This window comes from Ambystoma mexicanum, chromosome 12, assembly GCF_040938575.1.
Source record: "Ambystoma mexicanum isolate Mex_15411 chromosome 12, UKY_AmexF1_1, whole genome shotgun sequence".
In the NCBI taxonomy this organism is placed as follows: domain Eukaryota; kingdom Metazoa; phylum Chordata; class Amphibia; order Caudata; family Ambystomatidae; genus Ambystoma; species Ambystoma mexicanum.
In genome coordinates this window covers 1,038,927,105-1,038,954,829 of record NC_090936.1, presented here as the reverse complement: position 1 = coordinate 1,038,954,829, position 27,725 = coordinate 1,038,927,105, and the positions used below count along the sequence as shown (strand labels likewise).

General features: G+C 44.3%; 1 protein-coding gene across 1 annotated transcript in view; it reads right to left on the bottom strand.

The window, feature by feature from the left end:
• PAX4 (paired box 4) overlaps positions 1-27,725 on the bottom strand; it is a 465,469-nt gene that overhangs the window by 358,811 nt on the left and 78,933 nt on the right. Inside the window, exon 3 of the mRNA XM_069629565.1 lies at positions 7,106-7,321. Coding sequence (XP_069485666.1) covers positions 7,106-7,321 — 216 coding nt within the window. The remainder of the gene's footprint in view (positions 1-7,105; positions 7,322-27,725) is intronic.

Genomic DNA, 27,725 nt, shown 5'->3' with positions numbered 1-27,725 from the left:
CAGAGTTAGGTCTCTGTGCACTAGAGTGAATTGTTATATTTTATGTTTTTTTTTTTCAAATGTTTGTAATAAACTATATGAAAATTAAATAAAATAAAAAATAAAAAACTAGTGGTATTACTTAGGGAAACCTTCCACAGATTTCTTTAGATTGTTTGCACCATTTCAGGAGGTGGCCAGCCATATTTAAATCCGGATTGCGATTTGCAAATGGCTGTTCCCTTCTGAGCACATGGATTCAAGGGAGGATGTGAGAAGGGATGCAGGTGTGCATTACAATGAGAAGGGGAACAGAGTAAGGGAGGAAGCCATTGAGAAAGGGCGCCATTGATGATGAGCAAGAGAAAACATGAGAGAGAAAGGATGAGAGTGGGAGGGTAAGACCAAAATAGAGGGTGTGAGCGGAAGGATGGGATGAAAGTAAGGGCTGCAATGAAACGGAAGTCTGGAGAAGATGGAATGAGGGCACAAGAGAGGGTAGTTTTTCATGTTGTGAGGAAGAAAGACAGTGCACAGAAAAGAGATGGTGCATAGAGAGAGCGCGAAAAAGAGTGTGCACTTGTGCATAGAGCGCAAATAGAGACAAAGACAGCGCACAGAGAGGAGCCAGAGAGACAACACACACAGAGGAGAGAGTGGCATCACAGAAAGAGGAGCCAGTGACAGCAACGATAGAGACAAAGAAAGAGAGAGCGCATATAGTGAGAATGACAGCACATGGATAGAGAAAGTGTATGAAGAGAGAGTGAGAGCGCATAGAGAGAGTGATAGCATGTTGAGAGGGAGAGTGCATGGGAAGAGAGACAGTGTATGAATTGAGGCAATGCATGGAGAGAGAGCGAGAGAGAGCCAGCTCATGGAGAGAGAGACAGTTCATGGAGTGAGAGAGACAGCTCATGGAGAGCTAGATACTGCTCATTGAGAGAGAGAGAGAGAGAGAGAGAGAGAGAGAGAGCTCATGGAGGAGAGAGACAGGTCATGGCGGGAGAGAGAGCACACTTTATAATATGTCTAAAACGAATGAACTATAATGAAATACAACTGACTCAAAACCTGGAGGCTTTACTCACCACAAGCAAAATAATGACCCGTGTGTAATCTGGGGATGGTTTGCTTAGGAGTCCATCAGGGGGAAATTAAAAGGATTTTTCCCATATAGCAGGTTCGAGAAAATATATGTTTTACGTCAAGTGTTGGTGTTAACGTTAATGTAAAATATTCGGGCAGCATTTTAATCAACAACGGTATGAGTAGCACATCACACACAATCCGGGTGAAGATATGTCAGCAGCTAGTCTCAAGTGCACAAGATCAAACAGAACACAGTAAAAAATGTTTTGGCTGCTTTCTTACCCTCCTCGCTTCCTAACAGTGTACTTCAGGGCTGCCTACCTGTGCTCACTTTCGGCATATTAAAGACATCATGCTCCTTTTCTGAACATGTCTCCTTTGCATAATACAATACAATACTGTTTTTTGTCCTCGTTCATTTGTTGGTAAACAGCAGGTGGCTATCTGCACACATTGGCCTCATTGCCAGGCTTTTATATCTCCTGGTATTTCACAGTGGCTTCTTCAAGAGCTTTGTAGCCTTGTGGGATGCTCTGGTGCAATCGGGATGATTACCAAGATGCGGGTAAAATTTCACAACTCATTGTCTGTTGTGAAGGCATCAGGAAGTAGACACAGACAACTGAATAGAGTTTTGGTTACAAACTTTTATCAATTAAGAAGGGGTTTGGAAAAGGACCTTACTTGCCCTATGCTAAGGTGGGATTTCCCTACCTAAATGAAACTAATTATAGTCTGTGTCAGGAAGTCCAAAGCAAAATGCCTGTCTGTGCCCAAAAACTATACTTGCCCTCACATCTAAATATATACAAAGTGTAGGGATGTCAGCATCAAATGAAAAGTGGTCAAAATAAAAGTTCTGAGCTTGTTCCAGCTCTCATGAGGAAAAGAGGTTTCCCTTTCCCTAGGTTCAAATAGTTCACTTTATCAAAGAGGAGTTCCCTTCCCCAAGCCTTCAAGTCTTCACATTTTCCAAAATAACTTCCCAGCTCTTCAGGTTCGGTTATCATTCAACAAAGTTCAGTTCCTCTATTTCAGTTCATATACCTTTCCTTGGTTCAATCCCAAAGTGACTTTCATTAGGTGGTTTTACTCGGTCTAGGCGCAGTTGTTGGATCACACGGTCCACCCATTACAAGTCACGCAACCGACACCCCTTACTTGGGTTTCCTTCATGCTAGTTTCAACACATGCTCTTGATTCTTGTTTTGCAACCATTTACTTGTTTAGTAGCTTTCTCTGAAGAAATCAACTTAGGCTTCCAGTACACTCTCCTGCTAGGAAATTTAGTTGCTGTCACAATTCAGTTGACCAAAGCATCTGGTGCCCCTTTCCAGGTTTCTTTATACTTTACTCTTGTATATAGCTTTCCGTTTATCAATAATGCATCTCTTTCAGTAATATTTATATCTGGCAAACTCTTGGCAAGGCTTCTTTGCCACTGGGCAATTTGTATCACCAACCTGACTCTTGACAATGCTTGTTTGCCTCTTCTCAGTCCCCTATTCTCAGACCTTTCATCCACTCAATGTTTCTTAGATTTCTTTCACCTGCTTGACACACCCTGGAGTTCCCTTGCCTTCGGGTAGACTCACTGGTGTCAAGTCGCGTGTCTGTTGGCTCCTGAAAACCCTCCTTTGGTTTTTGCTGCAACATGTCCCCTTCTGCAGCCTCTGGTTCCCTTTAAAGGACTCTACTTCACCTGCTGCCATTCCTGGAGAACCAGTAAGCACTGTCCTCGCGGTCCTGCAGCTGTGAACACCCAGGGAGATTCTCTCGGCTACCGGCATCTCCCCACCATTCCATAATGTTGGTTCTGCTTCTCCCGGCCCTCACCTCACCCGCGAGTCTCGACCTGGCTTCTCTCTGGTTCCTGCTCCTCTGCTACTGCAGCTTCTACGGGGTCTTCACCTCTCGTCCCGTGTCCCACCGTGTTTCCCAAAGGAAACCAAAGTCTCTCTTTTGCCATTATTTCCTCCATTTAAAGTTCCTGGCATTATGTAAAACCAACAGTCTTTCTTCAGTGTTTGATGCCTCTTCCTCGTCCCAGTACCTGACTAGTGTTTGCTGGGAGATGATATAGGTGAAAGATAAGGAAGGGAATGGTACTAACCTACAAATGGCTGGGGAATATTAGGTTCCTTAGAAAATGGAAACGGGAAATACTGTGTCTCACCCAAGGGTGCATCATCCCCACTCCCCAAGTCTCCTCCAGCCAGGTGATCCTCCCTCGCATATTCACCCACAGGGCCAGGGTCCAATAGCGATGGCCTTTACCTGGCCCCATGGGAGAAGGATATATTGGTGAAAGAAGTGGGAATGCCCTCGGATTCCTCACACAGCCCAGAAATAAAACAGACTAGTGAAGGATGCCATGCTATTATTGCCGCCAGTCCAGAGGTGTGTGTTTATGTCGCTGTTAAGGTAATGCTTTGATGTTTTTTGCTTTAAAAATAGATTTTAAAAAATTAATTTGACAACAGAAAAAGTATTTAAAAGAAGAGCACGTTGGGAGAATTCATCTTGTTTTGCAAAAAAAAAAAATCTACCTTGAACCCATTACTTATGCACTGATAGAACGAGTGCTGACATGACTGGCCAAATTTGTCTCTTTCAAGCATATATAACCATTATTTCCAAATACATATGTGTTCATGTACATTTTTTCAGAATGTTTAGTGGTAATTGTAGATCGACAATGTGATGCAGTATACCTTGGTAAAACATTATTGCATATGCACGACTTGGGTTTCTGCGTACACTGTTAAAATAAAATCTCAAGAGGTCATGCATTTGGCTGTTTATGGAAACTGCAGATTTGGGGCTGAAAAGCAGGCAAATAAATTTCCATTCAGTATGATTACCGGCACGACAGCGCCATGAAAAAGCACCACATATCCAGCAAATTGTTATCATTCCAACCTGTCTTTTCAGGTATTGTGCACTTAGATGTCATGTTAATACTTTTCATGTAAACAGTGTCTTAGTGTTGCATACTCTTTCATGGTGTTCTGCCTCTGCTCGCTTGTGAGTACGTTCTTGGTGTGGTGCACTGCAAGCAGCATATCCACCTCGAAGTCCTCGGGAGATGTCTCGACGTGGTCACGAAAGAAGGCCTTGGCACAGGTGCTCTTCAGACTCAGGTTCCCTGTTTTACAGAGTCAGCTTCAGAGCCTCAACTGTCTCTGGCGCTCCCCTAATTCAAAGGTTGCTCGGCATCTGAGTTTCAAATTGTGGTCAGAGCAGCCGATGGAGGGCAGACCAAGGCAAACACTTGTCAGCTGCCAGATAAGGAGTTTTCTGGGCTCTGAAAGACAAGGGGCCTCATTACGAGCCTGGCGGTAACCCTGCCAGTGCTACCAGTGGTTTGCCGCTGGACTCGTAAATATTTTCCAGGCGCCTGACTTCCCGATGCAACCAGGACTTTACAAGTCTACCGGCCTGGGAAGTCAAGCTCCGGGAAAATGTTAGTCTCCCTTCCCATGGAGTCCCATAGGACTCTGGGAGTGGGGACTCGGAAGCGCCGTTACCAATGGTAATGGTGCCGGCGCTTCCATGAAGAGTCCGCCTACCATGGCCGCAGCACCTGGCAGGGTCAGACGTGTCGGGTGCAGCGGCCCCAGCAGTCAATCTCTTAGTTTTCCGGTCCGGAAACCAGGGTGCCCTGTGAGCTTACCAGCACCCTTGTCTCCAGACCGGCAAACTTGTAATGAGGCACAGGGTCTGCTGTCCGAGGATCAGCAACAGCCAGGGAGTGCCTTGGAGCACCCGAAGGTGGAGGAAGTTAGCAGCGCTTGCCCTCAAATGTATTCTTGTTACACCACGATTCAGTGAAAGAAAATGTCTACCTTGCTGGAAAAATCACAAACTACAGACCTAATGAAACCACAGTGACATCACTAACATAATGCACACTAGATCAACCCCAACAAATCAGTACATGGACATTTTCAGAGACATTTTAGGATAAAACCTAACTATAACATTAATGTGTTTATTTTTAATACAAAATACATCAACTATGTAAAATAACATAAAAGCTGTAGTAAATATTTTTAAAGCATAAATCAAGTAAAAATGGTTGACAAATTTAGCACGCAATACAAATGCAGGTAAAGAATGCAAAAGGGGTGTGGTTTTGGTTGCAGATGGGTGGGAATTGGTGGAAGATCATATAGATTTGACTTAGAGATGGGCCGACACATTGCCAAAAAACACAAATCCATCCTCACATGACATCTGCATTGAAAAGTATTACAGACCCTCATTCAAAGCCCCTATTTGAAGTTCTCATCATCATATGGATTTTGCTCGACTATTCGTCGTTTGCCAAATACACATAAAAACACAACATTTACATATGAATTTAAATAATAATGCACATCAATTGTATTAGCGTGGAGCGTGGAGTTCAAATATCTATACAACAATTATAAAACACAATGGGACCATGTCTTCACAATGTCAAAAGGCAGTAATGCTTCATGATATTCAGATCTATTCCAATTGTGGTCCACCTGGGAAAAGGAAATGTATATCACAGGTATAGGATACTGAACAAGAGTAGCAGACATAGGTCAGGACAGGTCTACACATTTTAGAACTAGTCCATTACAATGTGCAAGACCAGCGATACAAAAAGTGCATTTCACACAAGAACGTTAGAAAGGAGGGGTGCAATTCATAAACAGTACAAGAAACATATTGGGAGATTAAACAGGTCTACAAAATGTTTGACCTATACCAAAGGAATGTGCACAAGAACAATAAGAAAGTGTATTTATAGATCTACTAGCAGCATCAATAGAGGGAAAAAACATGTCTGGGTATCTTAACCACATTATTCGATGAGGCAATGTGGCATATATTGTGAGTACCATTTTTATAACAGGGGTTTTAATTCCTAGTTCCCTAGCTTTCAACATACTGGCTCTTATGCACCATGCCTGGTGGATTTAGTTTGCCACAGCGTATACTATGTTCATGGTGTTACAATGCCTAAATAGCAATAACACTTCACTTATGCGATGTATTCTCGGGAGGATTACTCAGGGCTAACGTGCTCGCCTTGGAAGCAAGAGGACACGGAGCAACACAGGTAACCTATCGTATCATTACATATTGTCTTCAGGTACCTACTGCTGACCACATAGTAACCCTGGCAAAAGAACAAGTAGTGGCTTAAGGATACCTTGGCTTAGCCACACACCGGGCATAATTCATTTCCAGTTATATGCCACTTACTTGCACAGCCTAGCCTGAATTTCAAATATAGATTACGTGTATGGGGGGGAATTACCACATTTAGGTATTTTTCAAAGCCCAGGGACACTTTGCTGGCCAAGTATGAGTCTCCTGTAGCCGGCCCACTACATGCATTGACCAATTCCACTTCGGCTACCTTCCATGAGATTTTCTTTTTTTGAAACTCGTATGTTAAAGCTCTTAATTTAATGCCAATATTTTTGGCTTAAAGGTAGAGCGTTCAGTACCACCTAAAATCCAAAACTAAAACGTCTGGTGTGGTAGGTTTCTCTGAGCAATGGCAGGGGTTAAGATAAATTCGAATCCTTCCGCCCAGGACATCTTTTAGCAGTATTGTTAATGTCAATTATGTACTGCACCGCCAAACTCTTAGAACAATTTCAATCAGAACTGCCATAAAAATAAGTATACAAATATTCTAAAGCAATCAGAACTTTTACATTTAAATGTGGAATTTCTTTGACATAGTTGTTTGGTGCCCAACACCTGTGCCAAGAATAGGCAAAGAAAAAGACAATACATAGGGAGCATATACGCACAGAAAAGAAATTACAGCGAATGTCTTACTTCACAATGTTCGTATAGTCCTTTAAATAGCTAAATAAATAATTACCTGCATCAGTGTGGTTTTTTGAATTTCTTTGGCACCATATTTATACAGCGTTGGTGGTGCTAATAACACAACTAGCAATAATAACAATGATTGATTGGCTGATTACTTTAATTGGTATGTTATAAACCATGCATTGTTGCAAAGTTCCTCACTCACGCTTGGGATCTTGTCTCCCGTGCAGATTCCCTCGGACAACAGCTTCTCACGGATCTCCCAGGCAAAGATGGATGGCTGCTCCCACTTCAGTTGGGAGATCTTGGATACCACATCAGGCGTGGCCAGGCGTGGCTTGCTCCCGCCAATCGTCTTGGGCTCCACTATACCAGTCTGATAATAGCGGGCCATTATTTTGCTGACACAGCCATTGGAAACCTGCCATTGGATATTAAGGGATGGTTATCACGTATCTGGCTGTAGGTCATACGACATACAATTTACGTTTCAATGTAAGCCCGTAAATTAGCTCAGCGGGGTGAGTGCGCGTTTCTGTGATCTGTGTGTGATCTGTAGGTTGCAGATTCGAATTCCAGCAAGGCCAGTTCAGCCTTTCATCCTCCAAGGTCGATAAATGAGTACCAACTTCTGTTGGGTGATAGTGATAGTAAGTATGATCTATGTAAAGTGCTTTGGGAAAAGCGCTATATAAAAATAACACATTATCATCTATGCTGAGTTGAAATAACATCCCAACTTACATGCATCATTTATACACATTGAACATCAAATGTCCCAATTGTATGTGAATTAGTTATCACATGGTGATTGACTTTCAATGCTCAACAACCTTTTTCTTCTGTTCACATTTTAGTTCTAAAACTATTAGTGGGCATGTCTCTGCCAGCTGCTTTCCACAACACATAACCCATCACAGCGAAGTACAAGTCATTGGGTCTCATTACGAGTGTGCCGGTCCGGTAACAACGGTGCCGGTAAGCCTACCGGCACAGTTGTTTCTGGACCGGCACACTACAAGTCTGCCTGCCAGAGTCGCTGTGCCCGGCAGGTCTGCCCTGCCAGGCACATCGACCACGGTAAGCAGACCGTAACAGAGGCAACGGCACCGTTATTTACGGTGTCTCCGTGTTCCCCATTCCCATTTGGGAATGGGGAATTCCATTTTTCCTGCGCCTGACTTCCCGGACCGGCAGTGTTATAATCACCCGCTGTTATCGGCAAGCCAGGCACCAGAAAAATGTGCAAGTCCAGCATCAGCCTGCCGGTATTACCAGTGCAGCTACCACCAGACTTGTAATAAGGCCCATTGATTTAAATGTAACTTTGAGTTGCCAAACATTGGGATGAGGGAATGTCACTGTTCTTTGTACATGTCCATCCAGGATGGTGGGATTCACCAGTAAAAGCTAACACGTGTTTAGCTACCCATATTTACAATATACTCACCAGCATGTTTGACTACTACTACTATGGTGATCTGCTCCCCACTCTTTCCTTCCTGATTGGTATGGTATGGTATTGTTTATTTATATAGCGCCTATACACAGGCAAGTGTTTCAAAGCACTCAAGGAGGGTAGGAACACAGGGGGGGGGGGACAGTCGTTCAGAGCCCTTGAAAATCTGAGACGATAATAGTCTGCACAGGTAGAGTAAGTGCATAAAATACATTTAACAGTATGGGATATAGCAAATAGGCCTGACAGCGATTATGCAATTTTAACAGTACATTTAGGGGTGGAGACGGGAGAAACAAACAGACGATCTTCAGGCGTGGTGCGTACGGACCTAGCACGTGCACAGACGGTCGCAGGGAGGGGAGGGTCAAGTGCACCTGGTCGGTTGAGACTGGGGTAAGTGCAGAGAGAGCCTCTGTCTTGGGTTAATTTCTCAGTGCGTTAAGGGTTGGGTGCAGGATCCTGAGGCAAGTGCGAGAGAGGACTGGAGGAGTCCCGGGGACCAGTGAGATTCTGAGGTACACCAGGCAGCCAGTCAACATGCTGTAAGGAATAGGAAGGAGAGAGGGAAAGGACATAGAACTAGGTTAACAGGGTAGAGGGAGAGAGAAGAAAGGACAAGGGGAAGGTCTTGTGGAGTTTCCAGAATTTCAGGAGATCTGGCTCAAGACGTAGGGCAGCAGGGAGGCTATTCCAGAGGCAGGCACCTGCTGAGGATAAGGATCTGCCGCCAAATCTCTACTTGGAGAACCAGAAGGTTGGAGGTAGATGAGCAGTGGGCTCGTGAGGGACAGTATTGAGGTAGGTAACTTTGAAGGTAGGTGGGTCCTAAGCCCTAGAAAGCAAACAATGCAAAGGGTCTTTAGTTTGATCCTTGCACCCACAGGGAAAAAGTGAGAAAAGGGAGAGTACCTCTGAGGAGGTGTAGCTGATAGGCTTTTTAGAGATGTCTGAAATATGAGAGGAGAAGGAGAGAGTGGAATCAAAGATGACCAAGGTTTCTTGCTTTGCAGGTGGGTGCCGGTGCAGGGCCAAGGGAGGCCGGCCAGAGTGAAAGTGGGAAAGTGGGAGCAGGGGTCCCAATGCGAATTATCTCAGTCTTAGTGGCATTGAGGCAGAGGTTGTTTGCAGCACACCATGACTGAATAGTAGACAGTCAGATATGAGCGAGGAGGAGGTGGTGGCTGAGGGTAGCTTGAAAGATAGTTGCGTGTCATCCACATAGAACTGGAAGTTAGAGGTGAAGGTGGGAATCACCCGTACCAGGGCAGCCATATAGACGTTGAAGAACCAGGAGAATAGGTTGGATCCCTCGGGAACGCCACAAGTTGAGAGTGATAGTCGAGTGAAAGGCTCTGAGTTCCTCCTGGGATGGGTGGTCAGAGAGGAAAGAGGTTAACCACACTAGAGCCTGACCTGTGATTCCCAAGGTGTCACGGAGACGTGCAATCAGGATGTTGTGGTTAACCATGTCGAATGCAGAGGAGAGGTCAAGGAGAATGAGGATAGATGGGGTGTTAGTGTCAAGATTTGAGAGCAGGTCTTCACGGGTGTTCAGAAGAGCAGTTTCCGTGCCTCCGGATGCTCTAAAGCCAGATTGATGGTCATCGAAGCAACCAATAGATTCAGCGTGTAGGGTCAGCTGAGAGATAGTTTCTCCAGGAGCTTGCCCAGGAAAGGACTGATGGAGATAAGGCTGTAGTTTGCCGGAATGGAGGGGACGGCAGAGGGTTTTTTGAGCAGAGGGTGCACAAGGGAGTGCTTCACTGCAGTTGGGAAAACTCCAGTGGAGAAGGAGAGATTGCAGAGGTCAGCCAAGGCTGGGGCGACAGAGTCAATATTGTCTTTAATGGTTTTTGAGGGACAGGGGTCCACCTGTTTAGATGAAACCTTCATATATTGGACCTGTCTGGTAACCTCATCAGATGTGACAGGTGAGAGAGAAGAGAGGGTAAGTGGAGGGGGGGGCAGGGGAGTCTCTGGTGTTGGTGTATGCTGTAGTGTGGAAGAGATGGTGGAAAGGATGTCTTGGGTTTTTCTGGTGAAGTGTGCAGCCTGGGCCGAGCAAAGTTCCTGGGTGGGTGTAAAGAAGAAGAGGCTGCTGCACGATTGGCCAGTTCCTTGCAGACTTTGAAGAGTTTGGCCGTGTTGTTTGTTGCAGCGGAGATGCAAGCTTGAATAAAGACTCTTTTCTTGGGGCGGATGCAGAGTCGATAATGCCTTTGAAGGAGGCTGCAGGCCAGTTTGTCAGATGGTTCGCCCGATGCATTCCATTTCCGCTCAGCTGCCCTACACTTGCGTTTAAGGGCAGCCAGGTCGGAGTCGTACCAAGAGTTGCACTTTTTGGAAGACTTCAGTCGGACCCTAATGACAGGGGCAAGAGCGTCAAGGGTGTTGGGGATAGAGAGATTGAGGTTAGCGAGGGCTGTTTCAGGGTGGGAGTCAGCTGAGGGAGAGTAGGAGGAGGCAAAAGCAGCCACTGTCACTTTTTTCATAGGTCTGGTAACTTTGAAGCCCAGTGGCTGTGCCGGATGTATTGCTGCAAGAGGAGAGGAGAGCGTAAGGTGTGTGGAGAGAAGAGAATGGTCAGTCCAAGAGAGGGAGGTAGTGAGAGGGATAGAGCAAGGGATGTCCGAGATGAAAGCATCCAAGGTGTGGCCAGTTGTGTGCGTGGGGCCAGTGGGAAGGATAGAAAGGGCGAGAGAGTCACACAGGTTGCGGAAAGGACCTGAGTAGTCAGGAGAGTCCAGTGGATGTTCATATCACCCATCAGGAGGACTTGAGAGGAGGAGGAGAGTAAGGAGGAGACCAGGTCAGCTCATTCTGAGATGAAGAAAGTGGACTGACCTGGTGGCCGATAGAAGCTGGCCATAATGAGAGAAGATTTTGGGGATAGTGAAAGTCTGCAGGCTAGGCACTTAAAGGAGTAGGCCAGAGTAGGGATGATGGACACAGGTTTCCATTCTGGGAAAATTCACAGAAGTCATTGCCTTACCAGGCCAACCACGTCCACCACATACCTTTTTTTCTGTCATTTTCCCAATTTGTCCACAAACTATGGAATTTCTCCCTACATAGTTGTTGCCTGACCTGCGCAAATCACCCCTTCCTAAACTTTGAATTTTGTCTACTCTTCAGAAATATATGCTTTTCTGTCCTCCCATTCTGCTTTCCTACCTTTTTCTTCCAATCTGTCCAATTGGAAAAAAGGCCTAAATCGCCTATCCCTCACAAAATGGTTGATAACCATATAAAAATATGTTTTTTTGGTTTCCACTCAACCTGTTGTTGAAAGCCTGGAAGATTAGGAATTCAGCACAGCAAACCATTTGTTCCTAGCAATGACAAACAAGGATAAAACCACAGGCTTCTTTGTACATCATGTTTTTGGCATTTTCTGAAAAAACCCAAATGTTCTCCCTTTTTGCTATTTTCTCTCACCCCCTTACAGCAAACTAGGATTGCTTGGTGGCGTTATGACCGCCTGCATGTGGGAGAAAAAGCAGACAAATTTGGCAGAGATATCTCATGTAACAAAAAGTAAGAAGTCATCGAATGGCGACATACCGAAATGACCAAAAAAGGCCTTGGCACTGGGGTGGAAAATCCATGGCAGTTAAGGGGTTAATGGGACTGTTGCACTCTCTGTACTTCTTTCGGGTTGCTTGTACCATCTCTTGACTGTCCGTTTTCCTTCTCACTGTGTATTTGCTGTCTCTCTCGGTTTTGGGTCGCTGGCACCCCTCTCGTTACTTTTGGGTCTCTATCACACCCACTCATGGCTGTTTCCCCGCCACCAGCGCCCTTGGCTGTCTTTCATTACTTCTGCACCTCTAGTGCACCTTTTCTGTCATTCGCTTTGCTTTCTTTCGCCCCTTTCCAGTATTCACTTGCTTTGCTTTCACCTTTCTCTTGCTTTGCTTTCTTCCACCGCTTTCCAGATTTCGCTTGCTTTCATCCCGGTTTTGCTCACTGGGCTCTTCTTTCAGCAACGCTCCTCCTCCCACTCCAGCCACGATGCGGTGCAACACAGGTTCGATCCCTGGGTCCGCGCTTAGAAACCTCTGGGTATTAAGCGCGTTATAAATAACCAATTATAATTATAATTATGAAACTCGTCAACAGTAGCGCGGCGTCGGCAAGCAGGTCAAATGGGTTTGGGTCGAGTTCAGGGTCTCACCAGCTGTCCTCAGATACCCTTGGGACCGGCACATGTCCCAAGGAAACAAGCATTTCCCTGAACACCGCTGGCAGGATACAAGCTGCCTCACTCCGACTCCCTGGAGACACGGCTCCCTAGCCACACTGCAGCCCCCCACAAAAACTGGGCTAGCATCTCGGCACACCCAGCTAGCTCCCTTATTCTGGCAAAACCACCCTTTTTATACTGCAGGTGAGAGTCAATTGGAGTCTGGTGTGCACAGTTGGGGAAAAGTGCCTGACCTTGCCTGACTATTTGTGGGCCAATTAAAAGGTGTTAGATGGTAGGCCTCACTTTATATGCCTATGCTGTTTCTATGGGTAATACTCATTGCTCCTGATCGCCTCTTCCCAGTACTAATTGGAAATGGGGAGGGGAAGATGGGGCGTGATTGGAAATACCCCATTATGGCTGAGGGAGTGTGTGTTGGTGTATAATTGGGAAGGGGGAATACCATGTCTAGCCCTTGGGTATTCTCCTCCCAATCCCCCGTGACCCTCCACTCAGAGGATCTTCCCTCGCTTGTCTGCCCCCAGGTTTGGGATCCAAAAGCAATGGCCCTTCCCTGGCCACCTGAATGGAAGATCCCAGGGGAGTAGGTGGGAGAATACAGTCAGGTTTCCCACAGTATGCAGGACATATTTCTCTTAGATTAAGTAAAAGAGTCAACATTTGCAAGCGCCAAGTATTGTACAATTAAAGACATGGAAAGCACATGCAGAGTGGAGCAACCAAGTCTTCAGAGGCCAAACAGAGTAATAGCACCCAATATAATGAAATCAAATAGCTCTAAATAGAAGGGCAGAATGAAAAAAATCACAGTCTCCTCACATCTGGTCTGGGACCAGGAGACAAGGCCTTTTCATAGAGCTCTCAGATGAAGATAGCAATGTACCTTCACTTCATTTAAAGTTCAGAGGAAGAGAACATTCAGCAATGTCAACTTGAAAGAAGAAGCCTAGGTTTAGGGCCTAACTGATGTGATGGTAGGCTAATTAGCCATGTGGACATTGTCTGACGTTCCCCTTCACCTGGGTTTAGATTTGCTTATGTACTGCTAACAAGCCGAATGTACAAGGCTGGAAGAGAGTGCCACCAATCATGAGGTCTAAGTAATGGTGGACCATACATAGTTGTAGAGACCTATCTGCTGCTGTTATTCTGCTATTATCTGTATTTTACATAAAGGCGGTTCAAGTTGTGCCTACCAGATAAGGGGCATCTAATGATGTTGCCTACACCTATACATTCTATATGTATACGTTTCCCTTAACAAATCCCCCCGCCTGATAGGTTTTACTGTTAGCCATGTAGGATGACGTCATAGCTGACGTACATCAAGGTATAAAGTCTTTTCTGTAACCAAAATGTATTGAGAGTTTGTGAGCTGCGCTTTGTTTTGCTCGCCATGTAACCCTAATTTATTGAGCTGATAATAAAGTAGTATTTTGCCATATTATTTGAGTCTGTCTGATTATTTGGACCTGAGATCAGTTATTGTGGTAATCCCATCTGGCACGTGGAAAGCTCCATTTGCTACTGCACAGTTTGGTAGCAGAGGTTGGTTCAAATCCAGACTCTGATTTTCGACGTCTTCCACCATCAGCTGCGGTTTCCTGGAGAGAGCGGAAGAAAAACACGTGTGAACCGAGAAGGTCAGCAGGTGCCTCTTTGAAGAAATTCCTGTCCGGTCCCCACGGGTGTCCTGCGGACCGAAGGCGAAGTGGTTGATTGGGGAAGAGTCGATACCGAAGGGTTCAAACTGAACAACAGATGTAAGTAGAAACATCGAAAGTGGCAAATAAAAAGGGAGGATTGTATTGCATATATATATGTAGTGGGGGAACGTAACAGGATTTGATTAAGGAGGGATACCTTGTTTCCTATTCTCAAGGAGATAGAAGGGACCGCATCATACTCCAGAAAAGTGTATTTTTAATGACGTCCGGTGGTTAGGCCAAAGAAGGATGTGCGACACACTCCAAAATGGAGTTGACTAGAGAGGAGATACTTTTACTAGAGAAAGTGAAGAAGACGATTGTGGAAATTGTTGTGCACATTTGTTTGGGGTTGTAAAAAGTTCATGTCTTTTATTAGTTGTGATAATATAGGTCGCAGGTTGTATAGAGGGTAATAATTAAGAATAAATAGAGCAAAATAAGATTCTTAGATTATCAACACTAAAAGCAGGATAGTAAAAATCGATAGAACTATAAACGAACTATAAGCGAAGGAGCAAAAAATATTATTGTGTAAGCTTGTACATTTTGTGGAGGATATTTTGGAGAAATGGGCGGCAATTGATGATGCTTTCCCAAATTGATGTTGTGGTTTAAATAATGATAGTAATAACAGAATAAAAGATCTGGTAATTATTAAAAATGACTTTTCATCATGGGGGGCACTCCCCTTCTACACTTGTGCAAAACATTACCGTGATACACACCTAAGATTAGAAATACCATGCTGAGTGGGTAAAAGGCACAGCTGACAAAATGTTCATGCCCTGGCCTCAAGAAGGTTCGCTATCAAGAATGGTATTGCAAGACGTGACAACATATTTACATGCTGCATACTGTGGGAAGAAATTACAGAAAAGGTTAGCTATTTTAGAGCTATGGAAAATGAGTGAGAAAGAAGACCCACCCGAGAAGGAGTGGATGCTTAATCAGCATAAAGGGGAAGGCGTAACGCCCTCAGCTCCTCTTTCTTCTCCTGAAGACAATAGCACGATCAAAGACATACAGGTATTTTATCCACTAAAGGAGTTGAAAGCAGCGGCGGTGAATGTTATTCCGACATATGCGCCCCCGCTTAGCGTAGTGAAGATAATGTAGAAGAAAGCAAAAGTAAAGAATGTAAATATATGTCCATACGTGATTAACATAAAGAGCGTGATGAAAGAAGGGACAGGCAGATAGAAATAGAAGAAGTCAAGAGACAGAAAGGCGGGAAAGACAGAGCCAGTGGAGTGATGATAATACAGAACAAGTGCATGGGAGAACATGATACTACTCAAATTAGACTGAAAGGGTATCGATGTTGTTAAAGAAAGAAGAAAAATAGAGGCAAAAAGGAAGAACAAAGAAGGTATGAAGAACAGAAAAAAGAGAAAAGATGAGAAGAAACATGAAGAAATATAAGCACAGAGATTGAAAATGCATGTGTTTCAAAGAAAGAGGAAGAAGAGAGAGGGAGATGAGATGATGGGAAGAACAAGAGGAGAAAGAAATTAGATGGCGTAGGGGACAAAGGGATGACAAAATGGATCACATTGTTAATAGATGTGTAATACCAGTTAAGGAATGAGAACGATGGGAAGAAGAGAGGTCACAACAGCCCTGCAGAAAGCTGCACGAGATACCTAGAGTACAGACATGGGCTCATGAGCATGAGGCAGAAGGACTAGGGAAAAAGGATTGTGGATCTATATAGGCAAATGAGAGAGCAAGATGGTTATGAGACCAGAGGGAGCAATGAAGGATCTCCACTGAATGAAACAAGAGGCAGATCCGATGACGTAATGATGGACAAGCATAGAACGCTGTCCTTAAGTAGATTAGATCTTGATGAGAGGAAAGGGATAACAGCCATACTAGCTGGGGTTTAATGATGTCAGACAAAGAAAGGGAAGAAAATGAGAAAGCTCGAGAGGGCGCATGTGGCTTTTGGATATGTCCGAACACAGAGAAAGGGGTAAAGTGGCCAGACTTGGAAGACCCAAAAGAAAAAACACCAGAACCTATACCATATTCTGAACGACCACAATCACGGTCACCTAGTGGAGGGGATACATCCTTATGTAAGTAGATTGAGGTCACTGCCAGGTCACTGCCAGGGCGAAGATGAACAGGTAAAATTAGCCCCACCTGGAAGATAAGAAACGTAGGTGGATACGATTTTAGACCAGGATTTACACAATTCCCGTTATTAGAGAAAGGGGGAGGACGACCACAATATATTCTGTGGCCACAAATGGGTAAAGATAATTTGAAATGTAAATGACCTAGATTGACTGCAGGTGTGGGAAAATGGATAAATGAGTTAGAAAGAATGATATTGGATTGCCGTTAGCAGTGGGTGACGTAAAAGGCATTCCAGCAGCCATTCTAGGGGAGATAGCTGACAACGAGACAAGCAGGATATGCGAGTGTGACAGCACGACACATGACGGAGCGCCATGTAATAATTGCAGAACAGACATATGGAGGGCGCTTAGAGTACAATATCCTGACACATCAGACATAGGTGCGATTATGACAAGAAAAATGGGTGAGGACGAATATCATGTTGCTTTTATTCGGGAGATTCAAGAACGTTTGCATCTTGAGACAAGGGAACTGTGGTATAAAACTGTTGCATTATTTTATAATATTTTATGTCAGGGACTGCCCAAGCCAGTGCAAAGGCAGCTGAAAAAACAGGTAGGGATGGAAGCAAAGCCATGGCCAGAAATACAATTTCGTGCCTTGAAACACTTGTGTGTAGGTACATTATAAATGCCATATATCAGTTGACTATTGTCCATCACTGACCATTATTACAAGAGAAGAATAATAAATAGCTGAGAATAGGAAGCAGGAGAAAGCAAAGTTAGTTCCAAAAAGTTGTCAAAGTTTGCCATAGAAGGAGCAGTACCAGCGATGGGTGAAGGCGTGGCCACACAATAATTACAACCTACCCAGCTAAACAGTGTAGGGTACCCTATAGGCAGATTATAAAACCCTCAAGGGAGAGGAGGACTTAATGTAGGACAGCCGCAGAAGTGTTGGAATTCTTGGAGGACCGGTCATATGGTCCGAATGTGTAGAAGTGGAGGGGGCATGCAGCAGAATTGACAAACTCCAAGAGGGGGATGGGTTGCTTTTCACCATATAATACAAAACCACCAGAGTATTATGCCCAAGGTCACACGCAGTATGAGACACGCATGCCCAAAATACAGCAAACACAGCAGATCCCACTGCAACCGCAATCGCCGCAAGGGCAACCACAGCAAGACCTATGCAAACACAACAATGTAAGGAAGGCATGGTATCAAGAATTGACAGACACAAGTGATCATAGTTCAAGGGTGTTTATTAAACTGTATAGGTTGGGTAGAATAACACCTAATCTAAACCTAAATCTAATATGGGAGCAAGCTTCGACCATCAAATGAAAAAAAGGCAGTCCTAGTGGTGTCTTGTCAAAATAAAAGGGTAAATCCTAAAAAAACTATTGCCAAACCTTACAAATAAATTCCAAAAAGAGTCTGGGATAAGATTCACAAGAAAGAAAGAAGTGTTCACAAATTATATGTCAGGATGTGGTAGTCGGGGTACTTCTTTCCCCACGTTTTGAGCACAGATAGTGGGAGCTTTCCCAGCACGAGACGACAGTTCTGGCATCAAGTATCAGGATCTTTGATGGTTAAGTCTCTTTTCTCCTAAAAGTCTCTTGCCTTCAAGGACCTGATGCAAAATAATAACAAAAGGTTCCTTCTAAATGGTTGTTGGGCGATTGCTTTTCACCCCCTGGATCCCCTTCTTCTGGGTCTTATATCCTAATCAAGTTTGTATCGCTATCGGGACCTTTCGGTGGTTGACTTTCTTGCTTCCAAGGGTCTGATAGATTCAAAGGTCACAGACAAAAGTTCCTTTCGCATTTCATTTGAGGTGATGATTCTTCACCCATGGGTCCCCCTCTTCTGGGCGCAGACCGTCTCGCATATCAGCCTCCCTACCTTCAGGTTCACTCTGGCTTATATTCTAAATGCCTTTCTCGGTTGTATTCACGTGTCGTTGGGGTGATGGCTTCTCAACTATGGGTCCCCCCTCTTCTGGGCGCAGACCCTTCTTGACTGTTTGCATCCCTCATTCGGGTTCACTCTGGCTTTTGCACAGATACCTTCTCCTTGGTATTGATAAATCTTAATGTCTTTTTAAACAATGTCCCGTGGACCTCCCTCTGCCAGGTTCACTTTTGTCAACACACGGTTTCTTGGGACTTTAGACTGACTTCGCCCCTCTTTATTGGCATTCCTCCTTTGGGATCACTCTTGCCACTTCGTATTTCACTTTTGCTTTCTCTTGATAAAGAATTTACTTCCCTTACTTTGTCTTGATGCAGGATTCACTTCCCTTGCTTTCTCAACAGTTTGTCGGTCAAAGACTTGCGACTGTATGGGGATTTTGCTAGACCCTTGTATGACCACTTTGACCTTTCTCAGTGGCTCTCCTACGGCCTTCTGGTAATAGTAGTTCCACTCAATATGGGATTAACCAAAGTCTCGAGTAAGCACCCACGTAGTGCCGATTACCTCTGCAGCTGGTCTTCCCTCAACAATTTACAGTTCTTTGAACTTTTCTCAATGTGCCACTTTGTGATGCTCATTTAACACATTTTGGTTTCTTATCAGCTGTCCCCTTGACTCACCGGCTGTGATGAACTGCTTGGCATTCCTTGTATCTGGAGTCAAGGCCGTTATCACAGTAGAAGGCATCCCCCTCGTTCCTGCTTATCAGCGTAGGCATGCTCTGCGTACCGTTGACATCTGCTGCAACACACTGTCATGGTTCGTGCTCAAAACCCCGGGATCTGATGGGCCCACCCCAGTCACTGACTCCCATAAGGGCTTATCAAGCCCCAAAGGAGTGTCCCAGAACCGTTGGTGCCAGGCTCATAAAATGGGTTAGACTGCATGGAACTACTTACTCAGTCTAGTGAGGCTGAGCCTTTCTGCTTGCCCAGGGTGTGGCTGAGGGACTACTTTATCTGAAAGGCAGGGTGTGGTAAAGGGACTACTTTACCTGGAACTACTTGCAAGGCTATTTAAGCCACGCCCTGCAGGCAGAACACGCTTCGCATTATTCTGCACTTCTGCAGCGTAACGCTCACAGTGTCTGTCCTGTCCTCCAACTGCTACAGCCACACCCATCCAGAAATCCATCCATCGTTACCTGAAAGAAGAAAGACAAGAGAACCGAAGTCAGTACAGCAGCAAAGGTCTTACCTGCAACATTCCATCCATCGGTTTCTCCTTCAGCCGTTCTCTGGACCTCCGCACCTGCTGAAGGGAAGGTATCCGCTCAGGCGTCTAATACTCACCCGGGGTCAGCATTCTTCCGGAACACCTCGGAGCACTTCTTCAATTCTTCATTACGGAGCCGTGCCACTTCTGCAAAAGAAGGAAAAGACACAGCAGGTTAGTCGCGCACGGAAGGGAAAAAGGCAGTTATTCAGACATTCAGCACCACACTCTTGCGCTACTACACACCTGAAGGAAATCTGCTCAGCATCTTAGGAAGAGTTGATCCTCCATTCAAATTCGCTCGAGACCGCGCCTGAAAGAAAAGACAAAACACAGATCAAAAAAGGACCTGGGGAATAAAGACTTCAAGCATCTATACCAAGCGACCATTGGCATAGAGAATTACCTGTTTGACCCAGCTCTCCAAGATTCGGCAACCCCTCTACGGATCAGTGAAGTAACTACATCCAGTGAAAGACTGTGTTAATTGTGCCCCTGCTAGAGATTGCAGGACGGAGAGTATACCTTACAAAACTCTAAGGTGAGATCAAAGAGGAGGAGGGCATCTGGTGCTTGTGGAGGTGGGTCCAATGCAGCCCCACTCAGTAGCTAATATCTTATTCCGATCTTGCAGACAAACGCCTCGTGGGTGATAACAAGGGAGAGGTCACAGCAAGCATCTTCATCTGCGCAGTGCCACGCCAGTGCAGACATCATTCGTGCAGCCACGTGCTACACTGCCGTGGAGACCAGGTGAGCCTGACACACTTGGGCTATTGTTTTCAGACTTGTGATTGCTTCCGTGAAGCTTTTGTGGGTCTGGCTTGGAAAGGGCAGGCTCGCTTCTCTCCTTGTCACCCTCCCAGTTTGCACCGTCTTTCGCCTCTTCTTGAACTGCCGTGCTGAGTTAGCTTTCTCATCATGTGATCTGCCTTGCGCATATTGTGCTCTTTCGCTCCACCTTTTATCCCTGTGGGGAAGGGAAATTGCCTGACTTTGCCTGACCCTTGTGTTGGGACAGGTAAATGGCTTTGGTGCTTGTCCGTCGTCCTTCGTGGTGTGGGAAAGTGTTTGTGTTGGAAAAGAGGGGTTAGAGTGTTTGAGCATGCAACGTGGTAGGTTGGGAAAAAGTTGTTGCAGGAAGGGGAGTACCGCTTCTCACCCATCGGTATCCCACTTGCACTCCCCGAGGGCCAGCCATTCAGGTGATCCTCCCTCACTATTCCACTCCCAGGAATTGGATCCAATAGCGATGTCTGTGTCCTGGCCACCTGGATGACAGACCCCTGGGGACTGGTTAGGGAGACCCCTTCAGGTTTCTCACAACAAGCACAGACACAACGATAACAGTACACTCTGATGCAACAAGCAAAAGTGCCACAATGGAAGACGAATACAGGAGCCCTACAATCACCCACACCCAGGATAGGGAGTATGACAGTAGTGCAAGGGAATCATTTTACAGGTACAGGGATACATTTATATCCAAAATAGGAAAGACGACAGAGCGACTTGATGTGGCCAGTACTATCGGTGACACCAGACCCACAAGATGAATCGAAGGTCAGGGTAGCGATAGAAGGCAAGAAATGTCCGTTCCTTGTAAACATGGGAGCAACCCGCTCCTGTGTTCAAGAGGGAAAGTATCCAATGTCTGGGATCGCCATGAATGTGCATGGCTTCTCTTGAGCTATGAGCTTGGCTCCTTTTACTGAGGAATTACCAATTTCCATAGGAGAACATAACATGTCTATGCCACTATTTTATTCTCTGAAGACACTAGTTAATATATTAGGATGTGATCTGATGGCAAAACTCAACATGACGATTTCTTTCACTGACAAAGGGATAGCGTGTTCCACTCCAGGGATACACTACATAAATGTAAGAGAATTAATTTTAGCATTTGTATGCCAAATAGCATTACGAGGGGTTCCTTTAGACCCAGAAGTAATTTTGTGTGGATTAAATATTTTGTTGACATGGCTTCCTGGATTGATAGGTAAACCACTGATAATACCTGACAAAAGTTGTGTTTAGGCCTGAAGTACCAATGGATGATGAGGAAGGACAAGTTATTCCCATAGAACTGGAGGCTGCTATAGTAAGAGAGGAAAAGGTGATTATTCATGGGACAGACGAGGGAAGAGCATGGAGAACAGTAATAGCCCTCGACGAAGGATATAGACTAAGTCTCACTTATTGGATGAATGATGAATAACACAGAGAATGGCATTGGTAAAAAAGAAAAACACAATTTTTCCAGGAAGTTTTAGAAAAAGTGCCAAACACATTATGGACTTATATTTCATATGACATGGGTCTATTGAGTGGAGCAGGAGCAGTTAAACTAAAGCTTAAACCAGGAGCAATTTTATCACAAGCAAAACAGTACCCGATGTCCAGAGAATCAGATGAAGGTATATTTGAAACCATTTCGCTTTAATGCAGCATGGAATATTGGTACTATCAGCATCCCCATGTAACACGGCTGTGAACCCAGTGAAGACATGAATAATTGAATTTATACAGGATCTACGCCCCCTAAATAATATTGTTGAAGCAGAGTTTCTGCTGGTTTCGAATCCAGCTACATTATTATGCAACATCCCAGCCAAAGCTAAATATTTTAGTTAGAGATTTAAAAACCACCTTTTCAATTCCTCTTCATGAGGACTCAGAAGATTTGACTTTGTTTTCGTATAGAAACCAGCGCTGGAAACATACAAGATTACCACAGGAGTACTGTGAGTCCCCATCAATCTTTAATAGGGTCCTTAAAATGGACGTAGGTAATGTACAAACTCGAGAGCACAAAAAGTCAGTGTGTAGATGACATATTAGTGTGCAGTGAGACAGAAGATGCAGAGAAGATTCAGTTCGACCAATGACAATAATAGCACAAAAAGGATGCAAAATGAAACTACAACATTGCCAGGATGAGGCCTATATATGGGACAGCTAATCTCTCAAGCGGGAAGAAAGGTGACACCTGAGAGAGCAGAGGCAATCATGAAAACTCCAAAACAGTGATGAAAATGCAACCATTTTTAGGCCTATGTAATTATTTTAGGGCCTGGGTTTTTGATTACAGTACTTAAATGTGACCACTTTTAAAAAGACTCAAAGAAGCACAGATGGGTAAAAGGGAGATAATATGGACAGATGAGATGACTGATGGATTTGAAGAATTAAAAAGGGTGATGTGTACAGATTCCCCTGTGTTATGGATTCCAGACTATAATAAGGAGTTTTATTTATTCTCACATTCAAATGGAGAAGTGATGACAGCTGCCCTCACGCAGAAGACAACGCTAGGATATGGACATAAACCATTAGCCTACTATGGTGGGATTTTAGTCCCAGTAATGAAAGGGAATTTCCCCTGTGAACAATCGTTAGCTGCTGCTGCTTTCACGATTGAAAAAGCTGCAAGCATTACAATGGGATGCTCAATTACGTCATTCATCGAGCATTCCTTATTTGCCATTTTGGAGAAACCCAAAAGCACATTGACTAAACAAAGAGTATCAGGGTATCAAGTGATTATTTCAAATACAGCAATCAAAATCGTTAGATGTAGACTAGTGAATCCAGCCACATTCATGGCAGAACCAGTAGGGAAGGAGGACTATGTACATGGCTGCACAACGTACACTGAGTTTTATGATGATATTCTCCATGTTAGAGAAAATACTCTTAGATGGGGGAAATTCTATTTATTGACGGTTCTTCCAAAATTGATCAAACGAAAGGAGAAAGACATACGGGATCAGCAGTAATAAAAATAAAACATAATGATGAATCTGAAGTAGTAACAAGTGTAAGATTGACTTCCCATTGTTCAGCACAGGCTGCAGAATTGGTGGCGCTTATCGCTGCACTCCAGAGATATGAGGATGAGGAAGTGACAGTGTACTCTGACTCTACCTACGTGACCAGAGGCGTTGCTAGGTGGGAACTGAAGGGGCTATAGCCCCGGGTCTTTTGGTTGAAGCCCTGGATAGAAGCTCAGAGGATACAATCAAAAAGTCTAGCTAGCCCTCAGTCCTTACAGTCCCAAAATTAGCATAGCCCCAGATCTTTTCCAGACCTAGCAACACCCCTGCATGTGACGTCAACTATACACGCTGGATTGTCACGTTGGAATAGGAGGGTTTCCTCCATGCAGACGGCACACCAGTGCAACATGCGTTTCTATTGGATAAACTCAATGAGGTACTAAAGCTCCCATTGGCTATCGCCATGGTGAAATGCGCAGCCCATACTAAGAGGGAAGACATGATTTCTCGCGGTAACAAAGCCGCAGACGTTGAGGCAAAAAGAGCAGAATATTTTCCAAATATTTCTGATTTTGAAGTAGATGTTAAGCAAATGTCCGAACGATATATGATAGTGAAGGAAGGTTTTAATATGTTATCCATTGTACAGTTAATTGAGCTACAAGGTCGAGCTCCATAGGAAGAACAGGATTTATGGAAAAGACAGGGGTGTTCTTTATCCCCCACAGAGGCTATATGGAGACAAGATAGAACTGGAAAGCCAGTCATGCCTCTAGCATTATTGAAAGTCGTGGTGGATCAGCTTCACTATCCCGTGCATATAACCAGAGAGAGTCTTGCTGCCATGAGTGCAGAATACGTTGCACAGTTTATTGTGAATTGCATTGTCTGTCAGAAATGCACAGCAGGGCATACCTTGCAAACAGTGAGCAATACCCAGATCCAATGACCCCTTTCAGCATCTACATATAGATTTTATGGATATGTTGCAAACATGCAATGGCAACAGATACATATTAGTGGTAGTATGTCCCTTTTCCAGGTGGATTGAGGCAGGTCCATGCATGCACACCAATTCCACATGTGCTGCCAAGTTCCTCGTACATGAGGTGTTAACTAGATGGGGTGTGTGCGAAGTCCTGCGGTCTGATAATGGGCTGCATTTTGTAAAAGAATTGGTTGAACACATAGTTCTTTGATTAGGCATAAAACACAAGTTTTCATCAGCCTGGGATGTTGGTGGTCGGGTGGAGGATGTGGCATAGGGCTTGTCAAATGATGAAGGACCCATCCCTGTGTTCTGCTCAGGTACAATTGGTAGCACTGGCGGGTGGGGAAAAGCAATTACAGATGTTAATCAGAAACCACTGGGAATCGGTTGGGATAGCGACCATGGGAGATGTATGGCGAGAGGGGACCATAACGGACTTTGAGACTTTGAGGGAAGATACTGGGTTACACGTAGGCTAGTACATAACGTATTATAGATTGGTACAGAGAATTAGGAAATCTTGGCCGGAAGAGGTACTGGAGAAGGAACCAGTGGATACCATAGACTTGATATATGACATACAGAAGGGGAGCACGAGATATCCAGAATCTATGAGATGGTGATGTTCAAAGTGGGGAAGGAGGTGGTGCAGTTGAGGTGAGAGTGGGAAGAAGAAGTGGGAGCCCCGATGGATGATGGGATGTAGAAACGGGCCCAGTGTTACCATGGGAAGGTATCTAGGAATGCTAGACTGAAGCAGTTGCAGTTGTATATCACGCCTCGAGCATATATGACACCCAAAAGGATATCTAGGTTTAAAAATGTGGGACGGCAAGCATGCCCCAAGTGTGATGAAGAAAATGTGGGTATGGTGCATATGTTTTGGTCATGCCCCGTCATTGAGCGCTATTGGAGTGAAGTGGTGCTTAAGCTAGCAGAAAGAGGCATTAAGACCGTAGTGGATACTGTGTGGGCCTGCTTGTTAGGGGGGTTCCCCAGGCCGCAGAAACTTAAGCATGTGAGAAAACTAAAAGACCTGACATACGCACTTGCGAAGAGGAGGATTGCTATGGGTTGGAAGACATGTCACAAACCATGAGTGGAAGTATGGTGGAAGGATTTACAGAAATGGGCAGAGGCAGAAACCATGGTATGGCAGGACGCCAGCAATGTGGGTGGAGAGGAGGAGGCGGAGACCCTGATGGCATGCAAATCAATGATAGCAGAATTGTTTGGGTCAATGTCAGACCCAATGGAATCTATGGAAGAGAACACCCAGGCACTAGATGCTGGAACGGAGCATTAGAGGGAATGGGCTCATAATGGGGTGTGGGATATGGGGAGCAGTGAGTAAAATTAAAATGATACATAATGAAAATGTGAGTGTATGCACTGCAAGTTTGGTTTTATATTGTTTGTTAAAAATTGAATAAAATACATTTTAAAAAAAAATGTTTTCATCGGCCTGTCACCAACAGGTGAACGCTATTTGTGAGAGTTTAAACAGACTCCTTAAAGAGAGGATAGCTGAGATTAAGATAACGTTGAAGAAGTGATGGCTATATTGCCTACCCCTGCCAGCCTGGTTCAGATCACCACCTGACTACTATGAGTTGGTGACTGGACGCCTCATGTGAATACCTCTCGCTCCTCCCACGCAAATAAAAACTGATACCCATAGTGTAGGGAGAACATTAGGGGATGATTATTTAAATAAATATGACCGCCAGTGGTTCCTTTATTTCTGAACCAAAAAGAAATAGGAGGGAAAGGTCAACGATTAAAAATGACAGCCAAACAATTGATCCTATCGACTTTCTGAAGCCACCTAGTTTGTATCCTGCTGACCAAGTGCTTGTTAAGAATTTCGTTTGCACTTGGAATAAGCCTTGTATTGAAGGACTGTACCTAGTATATGGGGTCACTACCACTGCTGTCAAGATCCAAGAAAGAAGAGCCTGGCTGCACCCAAATGACATAAAGCTGTACAAAAGAGAGACCCACTACCCTTCCAGTACCAGCTGACAGTGAAGCAAGAGAAGACGTTCCGTGTATGCAGACCAGATAGACAACCAAGAGCCAAGAGTCATCCAAGGAAAAACAATTTGAACTGTCAATTATTCCCAAGTTCAAAGGGAAATGAACACACTTTACAGTGTTCACAGAATTATTCCTGTTAGGCTAAAGAGACCGATGCTTTGAAGACAGAACATAAAGAACACACACAACAATTTATGTTGCCTGAATCATTGCACACATTTCTGTATGCTGTTTTTTATACATACTTCAATCCTAACCTGCTCTAGTGCGACAGAGCATTGATATTGTCACTTTATTCGTAAATCCTAGAAAAAAGTTGCATTATTCGCAGGATTACCATTGCAATATTGTTACAAATCCTGTTATAAAAAAGTGTGGTTTGTAAAAGTGACAGAAGCTGAACATTGAGTCAAAGAACATGGGAATCTTCCATTATGTAAGATACACATTGCTAGTGAGAAGGCTGCTTACTGTACAAAAAACTATTTGTTACATCAATACTTTTGCAATATTTCTTGTAGTCATGTTTTGTACAATGTGTTGTCTTTATTTTCTTATGCTTATAACATTTTCGTGAAATTATGTTTTATAATAAAGATGAAGCATCGAACAATGAGACATCTCTTTCTATTCCTAACAAAAGCACGAGTGATATTTTCCCTGATATTTTCAAACAAATTAAACAGCTTAAAAGAGATGTTGGAGAAGATTATCAGGACATAAATGCATACCTTGATAAATCAGCCCATTTAAAAAATAACATGTGGTACCAGCACATGAGAAATATGGGGAGAGGTACGTCAGATGAGAGCTGTTATGTATTTTCTCTTATCCCTTATGCCATGAGCACAGCCAGAACATTTATAGCAATGAGAAATACCTAGACACGATGCAAAGTACCTCAATCATCTAGCACCATGCATGGCTAGAGGACAATTTGAAGAAAAGTGGGCAACCCTAGGATGGATGTCAAAATGAACATTTCCATATGACGATTTTTACATAAAGACACAGAAGGTGCATAAACTGTTCGATAGGACAGCAGTGATATTTACGGCCATATTCCAGCCAGGACTTCAGGCTGCAGCAAACACAAAGTGGTTACAAATCACAAGGTGGGAGCTGTTACAAACAACACTGCAATAAAAGGATTGAACCTAATTAAAGATGAATTGAGGGCCATTAGACTCATAACCCTCCAGAACAGGTATGTCTTGGACTTAATGGCAGTAATGGATGGAGGCGTGTGCGCAAAAATTGGGACTTCTTGCTGTACATATACACCTTGCTACGATGGAGAAAATTGAACCCTGACAGAAGCAATATCTATGCTTGCAACT